At 27.6% G+C, this 14488-nt stretch overlaps 1 protein-coding gene across 1 annotated transcript in view; it reads left to right on the forward strand.

Annotated features, from left to right (window-relative positions):
- Positions 1–14488, forward strand: part of LOC145252797 (osmotic avoidance abnormal protein 3-like) — a 2582558-nt gene that overhangs the window by 1328146 nt on the left and 1239924 nt on the right. The window contains exon 9 of the mRNA XM_080112744.1: positions 10688–10725. Within this exon, the coding sequence (XP_079968870.1) occupies positions 10688–10725 (38 nt within the window). The remainder of the gene's footprint in view (positions 1–10687; positions 10726–14488) is intronic.

The raw sequence follows: 14488 nt of genomic DNA on the forward strand, positions 1-14488 counted from the left end.
TTATTCATCTACAACACCAGCACAATCACGTTGACACGCCGGTTCTCGCCATGTCACTGGAGTTAAGCAACGTTGAGCCTGGTCGGTACCAGATGGGTGATCATTTGGGAAGGCTAGGTGCTGTATGTACCTTCAGGGAAGGTTGGGCGTGGGGCCAGCACCTTCACCCGGTAAAAAGAACTCATTGCTACAAAAGCATCTACAAAAAGGTGTAGATGGCCTATGCCCCTCCAGGGGTTCAAGGGCTATGGATGGGACAACACCATGGAAATAAAAGGCATGTGAAGGGGTTACAAAGCTGAACAGAGCCTCCATGTCAGACAGTTTGCAACATAGAGATTAAAATTCACCTTCATAAACATTGAATTTTGACTGTGCTGTCAGATGGATTCTGCACTTTGTGTAGAGGAGAGCTTGGAGACCAGTGGTATACATAACTTGTTTTCCCTATATATGATGCTTCGTACTGTATAATTCTGGGGGTCCTGGATATGACCTTAAACTATATCCAATGGTGAGGCCCCAGCTTGTGGGCTTTGGGGAGTGTGGAGCCACTCTTTAAGTGCCGTCGCTCCCAGGTCCACTCTGACCCAGAGTGGTAGTACCTGTTAGGGTCCTAACTATGGGTTAAATAGAAACTGACTTGAAAAAAAAAAACAAATATATTCTATTAAAAAAAAAATTCTTCAAAATCACTGGATTTGACATTAAATAACCTGAAAAGGGTTGATATGCCGTAAAACAAAAGCAACCAACTACACTGCACCAAAAACCAAACCGTATAATTCTGGGGTCCTCACTTAACTACTGAAAAGATACAACAGTCACTGTAAACTTTTATGTAAAAAGATTTTTAACAAAAACTATAACGTAACAACAATTAAATTTTTTTTTGTTTTTTTAAATAATTTTTTTTCCTTGAAATTTGAGGTTTATTTAATTATTTTTTGGTTTTGATAATTTTTTCTTTGTTTCGAAAATTTTATTTTATTGTTTTTTGTTTCGATAATTTTATTTTATTGTTTTTTGTTTCGATAATTTTGTTGATTTTTATTTCAATAATTTTTGTGGTTTTTTGTTTCAATAATTTTTTGAGGGTTTTTGTTTCAATAATTTTTTAGGGTTCTGTTTCAATAATTTTTTGGGGTTTTTGTTTCAATAATTTTTTTGGGTTTTTGTTTCAATAATTTTTTGAGGGTTTTTGTTTCAATAATTTTTTGAGGGTTTTTGTTTCAATAATTTTTCTAGGGTTTTTGTTTCAATAATTTTTTGGGGTTTTTGTTTCAATGATTTTTTGGGGTTTTTGTTTCAATAATTTTTTGAGGGTTTTTGTTTCATTAATTTTTTAGGGTTTTTGTTTCAATAATTTTTTGGGATTTTGTTTCAATGATTTTTTTGGTTTTTGTTTCAATAATTTTTTGAGGGTTTTTGTTTCAATAATTTTTTGAGGGTTTTTGTTTCATTAATTTTTTAGGGTTTTTGTTTCGATAATTTTTGGGGGATTTTGTTTCAATAATTTTTTGAGGGTTTTTGTTTCAATAATTTTTTTGGTTTTTTGTTTCAATAATTTTTTGATGGGTTTTGTTTCAATAATTTTTTAGGGGTTTTGTTTCAATAATTCTTTTGGGTTTTTGTTTCAATAATTTTTTGAGGGTTTTTGTTTCAATAATTTTTTGGGGTTTTTGTTTCAATAATTTTTTAGGGTTTTTGTTTCAATAATTTTTTAGGGTTTTGTTTCAATAATTTTTGGAGGTTTTTGTTTCAATAATTTTTTTGGGTTTTTGTTTCAATAATTTTTTGAGTGTTTTTGTTTCAATAATTTTTTAGGGTTTTTGTTTCAATAATTTTGGGGGGGTTTTGTGTCAATAATTTTTTAGGGTTTTTGTTTCAATAATTTTTTGAGGGGTTTTGTTTCAATAATTTTTCTAGGGTTTTTGTTTCAATAATTTTTTGAGGGTTTTTGTTTCAATAATTTGGGGGGGGGGTTGTTTCAATAATTTTTGGAGGTTTTTGTTTCAATTATTTTGGTTTTTTTTTTTTTTTTTTAAATTTTTTAGCGTTTTTGTTTCAATAATTTTTTGAGGGTTTTTGTTTCAATAATTTTTTAGGGTTTTTGTTTCAATAATTTTGGGGGGGGGGTTGTTTCAATAAGTTTTTGAGGGTTTTTGTTTCAATAATTTTTGAGGGTTTTTGTTTCAATAATTTTTTAGGGTTTTTGTTTCAATAATTTTTTAGGGTTTTTGTTTCAATAATTTTTTGAGGGTTTTTGTTTCAATAATTTTTTGAGGGTTTTTGTTTCAATAATTTTTTGAGGGTTTTTGTTTCAATAATTTTTTGAGGGTTTTTGTTTCAATAATTTTTTGGGGTTTTTGTTTCAATAATTTTTTAGGGTTTTTGTTTCAATAATTTTTTGAGGGTTTTTGTTTCAATAATTTTTTGAGGGTTTTTGTTTCAATAATTTTTTGAGGGTTTTTGTTTCAATAATTTTTCGAGGGTTTTTGTTTCAATAATTTTTGGAGGGTTTTTGTTTCAATAATTTTTTGGGGTTTTTGTTTCAATAATTTTTTGAGGGTTTTTGTTTCATTAATCTTTTAGGGGTTTTGTTTCAATAATTTTTGGGATTTTGTTTCAATAATTTTTGGGTTTTTGTTTCAATAATTTTTTGAGGGTTTTTGTTTCAATAATTTTTTGAGGGTTTTTGTTTCAATAATTTTTTAGGGTTTTTGTTTCGATAATTTTTGGGTGATTTTGTTTCAATAATTTTTTGAGGGTTTTTGTTTCAATAATTTTTCTAGGGTTTTTGCTTCAATAATTTTTTGGGGTTTTTGTTTCAATGATTTTTTGGGGTTTTTGTTTCAATAATTTTTTGAGGGTTTTTGTTTCATTAATTTTTTAGGGTTTTTGTTTCAATAATTTTTTGGGATTTTGTTTCAATGATTTTTTTGGTTTTTGTTTCAATAATTTTTTGAGGGTTTTTGTTTCAATAATTTTTTTGGTTTTTTGTTTCAATAATTTTTTGATGGGTTTTGTTTCAATAATTTTTTAGGGGTTTTGTTTCAATAATATTTTTGGGTTTTTGTTTCAATAATTTTTTGAGGGTTTTTGTTTCAATAATTTTTTGAGGGTTTTTGTTTCAATAATTTTTTAGGGGTTTTGTTTCAATAATTTTTTAGGGTTTTTGTTTCAATAATTTTTTAGGGTTTTGTTTCAATAATTTTTGGAGGTTTTTGTTTCAATAATTTTTTTGGGTTTTTGTTTCAATAATTTTTTGAGTGTTTTTGTTTCAATAATTTTTTAGGGTTTTTGTTTCAATAATTTTGGGGGGGGGTTTGTGTCAATAATTTTTTAGGGTTTTTGTTTCAATAATTTTTTGAGGGGTTTTGTTTCAATAATTTTTTAGGGTTTTTGTTTCAATAATTTTTTGAGGGTTTTTGTTTCAATAATTTGGGGGGGGGGTTGTTTCAATAATTTTTGGAGGTTTTTGTTTCAATTATTTTGGGGGGTTTTTTGTTTAAAAAATTTTTTAGCGTTTTTGTTTCAATAATTTTTTGAGGGTTTTTGTTTCAATAATTTTTTGAGGGTTTTTGTTTCAATAATTTTTTAGGGTTTTTGTTTCGATAATTTTTGGGGGATTTTGTTTCAATAATTTTTTGAGGGTTTTTGTTTCAATAATTTTTCTAGGGTTTTTGTTTCAATAATTTTTTGGGGTTTTTGTTTCAATGATTTTTTGGGGTTTTTGTTTCAATAATTTTTTGAGGGTTTTTGTTTCATTAATTTTTTAGGGTTTTTGTTTCAATAATTTTTTGGGATTTTGTTTCAATGATTTTTTTGGTTTTTGTTTCAATAATTTTTTGAGGGTTTTTGTTTCAATAATTTTTTGAGGGTTTTTGTTTCAATAATTTTTTAGGGTTTTTGTTTCGATAATTTTTGGGGGATTTTGTTTCAATAATTTTTTGAGGGTTTTTGTTTCAATAATTTTTTTGGTTTTTTGTTTCAATAATTTTTTGATGGGTTTTGTTTCAATAATTTTTTAGGGGTTTTGTTTCAATAATTTTTTTGGGTTTTTGTTTCAATAATTTTTTGAGGGTTTTTGTTTCAATAATTTTTTGAGGGTTTTTGTTTCAATAATTTTTTGGGGTTTTTGTTTCAATAATTTTTTAGGGTTTTTGTTTCAATAATTTTTTAGGGTTTTGTTTCAATAATTTTTGGAGGTTTTTGTTTCAATAATTTTTTTGGGTTTTTGTTTCAATAATTTTTTGAGTGTTTTTGTTTCAATAATTTTTTAGGGTTTTTGTTTCAATAATTTTGGGGGGGTTTTGTGTCAATAATTTTTTAGGGTTTTTGTTTCAATAATTTTTTGAGGGGTTTTGTTTCAATAATTTTTTAGGGTTTTTGTTTCAATAATTTTTTGAGGGTTTTTGTTTCAATAATTTGGGGGGGGTTGTTTCAATAATTTTTGGAGGTTTTTGTTTCAATTATTTTGGGGGGTTTTTTGTTTAAAAAATTTTTTAGCGTTTTTGTTTCAATAATTTTTTGAGGGTTTTTGTTTCAATAATTTTTTAGGGTTTTTGTTTCAATAATTTTTTAGGGTTTTTGTTTCAATAATTTTTTGAGGGTTTTTGTTTCAATAATTTTTTGAGGGTTTTTGTTTCAATAATTTTTTGAGGGTTTTTGTTTCAATAATTTTTTAGGGTTTTGTTTCAATAATTTTTTGGGGTTTTTGTTTCAATAATTTTTTAGGGTTTTTGTTTCAATAATTTTTTGAGGGTTTTTGTTTCAATAATTTTTTGAGGGTTTTTGTTTCAATAATTTTTTGAGGGTTTTTGTTTCAATAATTTTTGGAGGGTTTTTGTTTCAATAATTTTTTGGGGTTTTTGTTTCAATAATTTTTTGGGGTTTTTGTTTCAATAATTTTTTGAGGGTTTTTGTTTCAATAATTTTTTGAGGGTTTTTGTTTCATTAATTTTTTAGGGTTTTTGTTTCAATAATTTTTTGGGATTTTGTTTCAATGATTTTTTTGGTTTTTGTTTCAATAATTTTTTGAGGGTTTTTGTTTCAATAATTTTTTTGGTTTTTTGTTTCAATAATTTTTTGATGGGTTTTGTTTCAATAATTTGGGGGGGGTTGTTTCAATAATTTTTTTGGGTTTTTGTTTCAATAATTTTTTGAGGGTTTTTGTTTCAATAATTTTTTGAGGGTTTTTGTTTCAATAATTTTTTGGGGTTTTTGTTTCAATAATTTTTTAGGGTTTTTGTTTCAATAATTTTTTAGGGTTTTGTTTCAATAATTTTTGGAGGTTTTTGTTTCAATAATTTTTTTGGGTTTTTGTTTCAATAATTTTTTGAGTGTTTTTGTTTCAATAATTTTTTAGGGTTTTTGTTTTAATAATTTTGGGGGGGTTTTGTGTCAATAATTTTTTAGGGTTTTTGTTTCAATAATTTTTTGAGGGGTTTTGTTTCAATAATTTTTTAGGGTTTTTGTTTCAATAATTTTTTGAGGGTTTTTGTTTCAATAATTTGGGGGGGGTTGTTTCAATAATTTTTGGAGGTTTTTGTTTCAATTATTTTGGGGGGTTTTTTGTTTAAAAAATTTTTTAGCGTTTTTGTTTCAATAATTTTTTGAGGGTTTTTGTTTCAATAATTTTTTGAGGGTTTATGTTTCAATAATTTTTTAGGGTTTTTGTTTCGATAATTTTTGGGGGATTTTGTTTCAATAATTTTTTGAGGGTTTTTGTTTCAATAATTTTTCTAGGGTTTTTGTTTCAATAATTTTTTGGGGTTTTTGTTTCAATGATTTTTTGGGGTTTTTGTTTCAATAATTTTTTGAGGGTTTTTGTTTCATTAATTTTTTAGGGTTTTTGTTTCAATAATTTTTTGGGATTTTGTTTCAATGATTTTTTTGGTTTTTGTTTCAATAATTTTTTGAGGGTTTTTGTTTCAATAATTTTTTGAGGGTTTTTGTTTCAATAATTTTTTAGGGTTTTTGTTTCGATAATTTTTTAGGGTTTTTGTTTCAATAATTTTGGGGGGGTTTTGTGTCAATAATTTTTTAGGGTTTTTGTTTCAATAATTTTTTGAGGGGTTTTGTTTCAATAATTTTTTAGGGTTTTTGTTTCAATAATTTTTTGAGGGTTTTTGTTTCAATAATTTGGGGGGGTTGTTTCAATAATTTTTGGAGGTTTTTGTTTCAATGATTTTGGGGGGTTTTTTGTTTAAAAATTTTTTTAGCGTTTTTGTTTCAATAATTTTTTGAGGGTTTTTGTTTCAATAATTTTTTAGGGTTTTGTTTCAATAATTTTTTGGGGTTTTTGCTTCAATAATTTTTTAGGGTTTTTGTTTCAATAATTTTTTGAGGGTTTTTGTTTCAATAATTTTTTGAGGGTTTTTGTTTCAATAATTTTTTGAGGGTTTTTGTTTCAATAATTTTTGGAGGGTTTTTGTTTCAATAATTTTTTGGGGTTTTTGTTTCAATAATTTTTTGGGGTTTTTGTTTCAATAATTTTTTGAGGGTTTTTGTTTCATTAATCTTTTAGGGGTTTTGTTTCAATAATTTTTGGGATTTTGTTTCAATAATTTTTTTGGTTTTTGTTTCAATAATTTATTGAGGGTTTTTGTTTCAATAATTTTTTGAGGGTTTTTGTTTCAATAATTTTTTAGGGTTTTTGTTTCGATAATTTTTGGGGGATTTTGTTTCAATAATTTTTTGAGGGTTTTTGTTTCAATAATTTTTTAGAGTTTTTGTTTCAATAATTTTGGGGGGTTTTTTGTTTCAATAATTTTTTAGGGTTTTTGTTTCAATAATTTTTTGGGGTTTTTGTTTCAATAATTTTTTGAGGGTTTTTGTTTCAATAATTTTTTAGGGTTTTTGTTTCGATAATTTTTGGGGGATTTTGTTTCAATAATTTTTTGAGGGTTTTTGTTTCAATAATTTTTTTGGTTTTTTGTTTCAATAATTTTTTGATGGGTTTTGTTTCAATAATTTTTTAGGGGTTTTGTTTCAATAATTTTTTTGGGTTTTTGTTTCAATAATTTTTTGAGGGTTTTTGTTTCAATAATTTTTTGAGGGTTTTTGTTTCAATAATTTTTTGGGGTTTTTGTTTCAATAATTTTTTAGGGTTTTTGTTTCAATAATTTTTTAGGGTTTTGTTTCAATAATTTTTGGAGGTTTTTGTTTCAATAATTTTTTTGGGTTTTTGTTTCAATAATTTTTTGAGTGTTTTTGTTTCAATAATTTTTTAGGGTTTTTGTTTCAATAATTTTGGGGGGGTTTTGTGTCAATAATTTTTTAGGGTTTTTGTTTCAATAATTTTTTGAGGGGTTTTGTTTCAATAATTTTTTAGGGTTTTTGTTTCAATAATTTTTTGAGGGTTTTTGTTTCAATAATTTGGGGGGGGGGTTGTTTCAATAATTTTTGGAGGTTTTTGTTTCAATTATTTTGGGGGGTTTTTTGTTTAAAAAATTTTTTAGCGTTTTTGTTTCAATAATTTTTTGAGGGTTTTTGTTTCAATAATTTTTTAGGGTTTTTGTTTCAATAATTTTTTAGGGTTTTTGTTTCAATAATTTTTTGAGGGTTTTTGTTTCAATAATTTTTTGAGGGTTTTTGTTTCAATAATTTTTTGAGGGTTTTTGTTTCAATAATTTTTTAGGGTTTTGTTTCAATAATTTTTTGGGGTTTTTGTTTCAATAATTTTTTAGGGTTTTTGTTTCAATAATTTTTTGAGGGTTTTTGTTTCAATAATTTTTTGAGGGTTTTTGTTTCAATAATTTTTTGAGGGTTTTTGTTTCAATAATTTTTGGAGGGTTTTTGTTTCAATAATTTTTTGGGGTTTTTGTTTCAATAATTTTTTGGGGTTTTTGTTTCAATAATTTTTTGAGGGTTTTTGTTTCAATAATTTTTTGAGGGTTTTTGTTTCATTAATTTTTTAGGGTTTTTGTTTCAATAATTTTTTGGGATTTTGTTTCAATGATTTTTTTGGTTTTTGTTTCAATAATTTTTTGAGGGTTTTTGTTTCAATAATTTTTTTGGTTTTTTGTTTCAATAATTTTTTGATGGGTTTTGTTTCAATAATTTGGGGGGGGTTGTTTCAATAATTTTTTTGGGTTTTTGTTTCAATAATTTTTTGAGGGTTTTTGTTTCAATAATTTTTTGAGGGTTTTTGTTTCAATAATTTTTTGGGGTTTTTGTTTCAATAATTTTTTAGGGTTTTTGTTTCAATAATTTTTTAGGGTTTTGTTTCAATAATTTTTGGAGGTTTTTGTTTCAATAATTTTTTTGGGTTTTTGTTTCAATAATTTTTTGAGTGTTTTTGTTTCAATAATTTTTTAGGGTTTTTGTTTCAATAATTTTGGGGGGGTTTTGTGTCAATAATTTTTTAGGGTTTTTGTTTCAATAATTTTTTGAGGGGTTTTGTTTCAATAATTTTTTAGGGTTTTTGTTTCAATAATTTTTTGAGGGTTTTTGTTTCAATAATTTGGGGGGGGTTGTTTCAATAATTTTTGGAGGTTTTTGTTTCAATTATTTTGGGGGTTTTTTGTTTAAAAAATTTTTTAGCGTTTTTGTTTCAATAATTTTTTGAGTGTTTTTGTTTCAATAATTTTTTGAGGGTTTATGTTTCAATAATTTTTTAGGGTTTTTGTTTCGATAATTTTTGGGGGATTTTGTTTCAATAATTTTTTGAGGGTTTTTGTTTCAATAATTTTTCTAGGGTTTTTGTTTCAATAATTTTTTGGGGTTTTTGTTTCAATGATTTTTTGGGGTTTTTGTTTCAATAATTTTTTGAGGGTTTTTGTTTCATTAATTTTTTAGGGTTTTTGTTTCAATAATTTTTTGGGATTTTGTTTCAATGATTTTTTTGGTTTTTGTTTCAATAATTTTTTGAGGGTTTTTGTTTCAATAATTTTTTGAGGGTTTTTGTTTCAATAATTTTTTAGGGTTTTTGTTTCGATAATTTTTTAGGGTTTTTGTTTCAATAATTTTGGGGGGGTTTTGTGTCAATAATTTTTTAGGGTTTTTGTTTCAATAATTTTTTGAGGGGTTTTGTTTCAATAATTTTTTAGGGTTTTTGTTTCAATAATTTTTTGAGGGTTTTTGTTTCAATAATTTGGGGGGGGTTGTTTCAATAATTTTTGGAGGTTTTTGTTTCAATGATTTTGGGGGGTTTTTTGTTTAAAAATTTTTTTAGCGTTTTTGTTTCAATAATTTTTTGAGGGTTTTTGTTTCAATAATTTTTTAGGGTTTTGTTTCAATAATTTTTTGGGGTTTTTGCTTCAATAATTTTTTAGGGTTTTTGTTTCAATAATTTTTTGAGGGTTTTTGTTTCAATAATTTTTTGAGGGTTTTTGTTTCAATAATTTTTTGAGGGTTTTTGTTTCAATAATTTTTGGAGGGTTTTTGTTTCAATAATTTTTTGGGGTTTTTGTTTCAATAATTTTTTGGGGTTTTTGTTTCAATAATTTTTTGAGGGTTTTTGTTTCATTAATCTTTTAGGGGTTTTGTTTCAATAATTTTTGGGATTTTGTTTCAATAATTTTTTTGGTTTTTGTTTCAATAATTTTTTGAGGGTTTTTGTTTCAATAAATTTTTGAGGGTTTTTGTTTCAATAATTTTTTAGGGTTTTTGTTTCGATAATTTTTGGGGGATTTTGTTTCAATAATTTTTTGAGGGTTTTTGTTTCAATAATTTTTTAGAGTTTTTGTTTCAATAATTTTGGGGGGTTTTTTGTTTCAATAATTTTTTAGGGTTTTTGTTTCAATAATTTTTTGGGGTTTTTGTTTCAATAATTTTTTGAGGGTTTTTGTTTCAATAATTTTTTGAGGGTTTTTGTTTCAATAATTTTTTGAGGGTTTTTGTTTCAATAATTTTTTAGGGTTTTTGTTTCAATAATTTTTTAGGGTTTTGTTTCAATAATTTTTGGAGGTTTTTGTTTCAATAATTTTTTAGGTTTTTGTTTCAATAATTTTTTGAGTGTTTTTGTTTCAATAATTTTTTAGGGTTTTTGTTTCAATAATTTTGGGGGGGTTTTTGTGTCAATAATTTTGGAGGGGTTTTTGTTTCAATAATTTTTTGAGGGTTTTTGTTTCAATAATTTTTTGAGGGTTTTTGTTTCAATAATTTTTTAGGGTTTTTGTTTCAATAATTTTTTGAGGGTTTTTGTTTCAATAATTTGGGGGGGGGGGGTTTGTTTCAATAATTTTTTGAGGGTTTTTGTTTCAATAATTTTGGGGGGTTTTTTGTTTCAATAATTTTTTAGCGTTTTTGTTTCAATAATTTTTTAGGGTTTTTGTTTCAATAATTTTTTGAGGGTTTTTGTTTCAATAATTTTGGGGGGGTTTTTGTTTCAATAATTTTGGGGGGGGGTTTGTTTCAATAATTTTGTCGGGTGTTTCGGAATTTTTTGTTTTGTTTATTTCCTTTTTGTTGCTTTCGTTTGATGATATTTTTTGCGATAATTTTTGATTAAATAATTGTTTTGTATTGGTACAGCTTTTAAACCAGATCGACTAGCATAGATATGTGTTATGGGTTGGGTAAAACATATAAGAACAACAATATCTTGCATATTTTTAAGGTTATAATTTGTAAGATTTTTTTAGTTTCATTTCTCTTAGGTTCATTATTTCGCCTCTTTCATTTAATTTGTATTTTGAACATTTGTTTAAATTTTATCGTTTGTTTTTTATTGATTCAGACTCGACTTCAGGAAACATCAACGCCGCAGACAATTCTGTAAGTACAACTTTAATTGCTATATTGTCATGTATTTATTTTTATCTTGTTTTGCTAATTGGGGTGCCGTGTTCAGGATGAGCAACACCAGACAATGTCTCATATTATTCATGCAATTCGGTTCAAGCAGCATCCAGCTCCTATTTACTTGTCTCTAAACGAGAGCAAAGTGTAATACAAAATCGGTTTTTAATGTAGAGAATTCCATCTCCTCAAAAGGGGCACTCTGGATTGGAACAAAAATAATTTCTTCAATCTAGCAGGAATTCTGCTTTCTTGATCTAGGACAGAATAGGCTAAGTGTAGAATCAGAATAGATACTACACTTTGTTCCTAAATCGAGGAACAGTTATCAGAAAGGTATATATTTATATAGCTTGTTACTTATTCAAACAGAATCTTTCTCTGTCTGACTTGTATCATGAAGTTGAAACATTTAAGATACCAAGTCTTTAAGGCATCTGTAATCTTGCCAATATCAACTTTTCGTTGGTTGGTTGGTTGGTTGTTTTTGTTTTATGGCATATCAACCCTTTTCGGGTTATTTAATGCCGAATCCAAAGATTTTGAAGAAAATTTTTTTTTTAATAGAATATATTTGTTGTTTTCACGTCGGTTTCTATTCAACTCATAGTTGGGACCCTAACAGGTACTACCACTCCGGGTCAGAGTGGACCTGGGAGCAATGGTAATTAAAGGGTGGCTCCACACTCCCCAAAGCCCACAAGCTGAGGCCCTCACCACTGGATATAGTTTAAGGTCATATCCACGACCCCCATTGAGGGACTTTTACCCTCTGCAGGGGGGGGGCAGTCGGCGTATTCTAATGCCCTACCGACAGGGCCGTCAAATTTTTGTACAGATTTATCAAAACATATTTGTTGATTAAATATGTTTCTTATTTTGTGAAATTTGCACAGGTCCTGCTAGTATATAATATTTTTTTCATAAGCAAATATTAATCATTTTTACGTACAGACACTAATATTTCATGCTTACGCAATCATCAGTGTAAGAAGCGATAATTATTACCTGTTGAAAGATTTGAACAACTCTCAGCCATTTCTCTTGCTCTCTATCAGCACCTAAAACTAAATAAAAATTCTATGAGCAGAGTTTTCTCCCAGAACTGTTTGACTGCAGAACACAGTACCACAGAGGAGGAAGTGTTTTAATAATTTTTTTGTTTCAGACTATGCTAAAGTAATAATGTTATTTAGAAAGCTATTCTTAGCATGGAGAGAGGGAGCTTTTTAATTATGCTGTACTTTTGCCTAACAATTTAATAAAGAAAAGATACCGTAAAAATCGAATTTAACTAAGAAAATAATATCTTTAAAAAATAGCATGGTTCTTAAACTGCACAAGCACCCAAGATTTTAATTATTCTGATGCAATCTTATTTTTTTCTTTCTATAACCGCACATCCATCTGATCAGAATGTGATCATTGTTGTAACATAGTCCTTACATGTCCACACTCGGGACCAACACGTTGTATGTAGATAATTGCAAGGAAACAAAGACAAAGAAAGAATTCAACTCACTTTTTGCAGTTTAAACAACAGACATTTATTTACAGGTACTTCCAGAATAATGCCTTGTCTCTTGTTCAAAAGTCCTCTCATACTTCAATGTGCTTAACAAGACTCTACTGCATCAAACACGTGGTACTCTGTCTTTGTCTGACCATGTTTAGGACATGTCTTTTCCTGTTGCTCTCAGGCCTCGTGTGTGATACATCTATTTCTGTCCTTGGCCACGTTATTTTGTATAATCTTTTTCTTTTCTTTCTTCTTCGCTGTGACGTCACCTCGTACACGGCTCAGTCATTTGCATATATTGGCTGTTGTTGCTCTGTTACATTATGCAAAATCCATTGCAGATCATGTCTTGTGAAACATGTTAAGGCGAACACTGAGCGAAAAGGTTAGTTAAAAATTATCAGGCAACCTTCCACATGTAAATCTGTTTATTAAGCGAGTCACTCTTTGTCTGAAAAAAAAATGACTGCATATTTTAGCATTTACTTTGTATTATTGAAGTATGTAGGAGAGAAAGCCTTAGGTAAATAGACGTTCATTTATGTAATTTTACTATGATTGACGGGTTAACATTTGTCTGTGAAAATTCACGTTCGATGTTAACTTTTTTAAATTAATTCTTTTAAAGGTATGTTACCAATTTTAGACGAGAAAAGAAGGGATATGGCCCGTTGAGTCATCCGCTAAATGGTTTTACTCAGGATAAAGTGTCTTTGGAAAGACAAAAAAATCGAATCCATAATTAGTCTTTCTGCTCCTTATATAGATCTCTCTCAACTATGAGCTAAATAGTCTTACTGTCTGTGGATATATACCAAAGCCAAGTAATGCTCTAGCATGTATTTTGTGCTTTTAAAATATATATCTAAAATACCTTAGGGAAACAAACGTTGATTGATCCGGCTTTATTAAAATTATGATAACATTTTTATACAACCTGTGTAAAATTGTGTTCACTACTTTTCTAAGCTAACTTAAATCGGTTTCCATATTTTTCTTCTTACATCAAAAATCATAGCAAGACATTAAAAATGACAATAAACATGCTCAGTCGAGCACCTGCTATGAAAATACCGGTAGAGTAGAGAAAGACTAATAACACCTCTTCTGTGAGAAAGAAGTGAGGAGGAAAGGGCATTGCCCACTAGATTTCAAATTTGGTTTTGTACTCTGTCAAATCCTCCATTGAGTTCAGGTTAAATTGTTTTAATCAGGAAAAATGAGTTTTGAAAGTAAAAAAAAAAAAATCCGAATCCAAAATTAGTTTCTTTCTATTTCTTGTATAGACCCTTTTTCCCCTTTTCTTTCTCCTATCAATCAACCCTCTCTCTCTCTCTCTCTCTCTCTCTCTCTCTCTCTCTCTCTCATTTCTATCAAATTATAGACTAAACATTATTACTAAATGTGGTTACATACCAAAACCGAATAACGTTTTAGCTTGTATTTTGTGTGTTTAAAAAACCTGAGGGAAATAAACGCTGATTGACCTTGCTTCATTTAAATTAACATTTTATACCATCTGTATAAAATCTAGTTTCTTATATTTCTAAGCTGACTTCAATCAGTTTTCATATTTCTCTTCTGTCATCAAAAATTAAAGCAAAACATTAAAAAATATATATATAAACTGGCAGGATTTGTAGTGTTATATTGTGATCATAGCGTAGTATCTGTGTTATGTTGTGGCAGACAATGCCAAATGTCAGAACGGTTATTATGATTAGTTATTAAATTATTTAGGTTGAAAAGATATTCAGGAAATGTTTTAAAAAGGAATTTAGTTAAAATATTTATGTTAAATATTTAACTAGGGAATTTTGGCTCAAGGAAAGATATTATGAATAGAGAAAAAGCATAAACAAAATTAGTTTGGAATTTGGTTTAGTAAACAACGATGTGGCTTTCATGACAAACATGGCTAACATAAGTCTGTAGAAATCAGAATGAGGAGATAGTCTGTAACTGGAAGTCGAATAGATGAGTTGTGTAGTTAGTTAACCACTAAGTTAGTCAATTGACAGGAGTTGTCTCTGTGGTCCGATGGAAGCATCTATGGAGCAACCGAGGAAGATTCAAGAAAGAAGATTAAGATAATAAAAACACCATTTTGGACAACCATGTAAGTTGTCCGAAATGGTGTTTTTATAAGTTTTTTAAGGTGAACATCTGAAGAGTACGTGACTAAATATGCAGCAATAACATAATTTTGCAGACTTATTC

This window comes from Euprymna scolopes, chromosome 29 (genome assembly GCF_053919585.1).
Source record: "Euprymna scolopes isolate OS-2025 chromosome 29, ASM5391958v1, whole genome shotgun sequence".
Lineage (NCBI taxonomy): Eukaryota > Metazoa > Mollusca > Cephalopoda > Sepiida > Sepiolidae > Euprymna > Euprymna scolopes.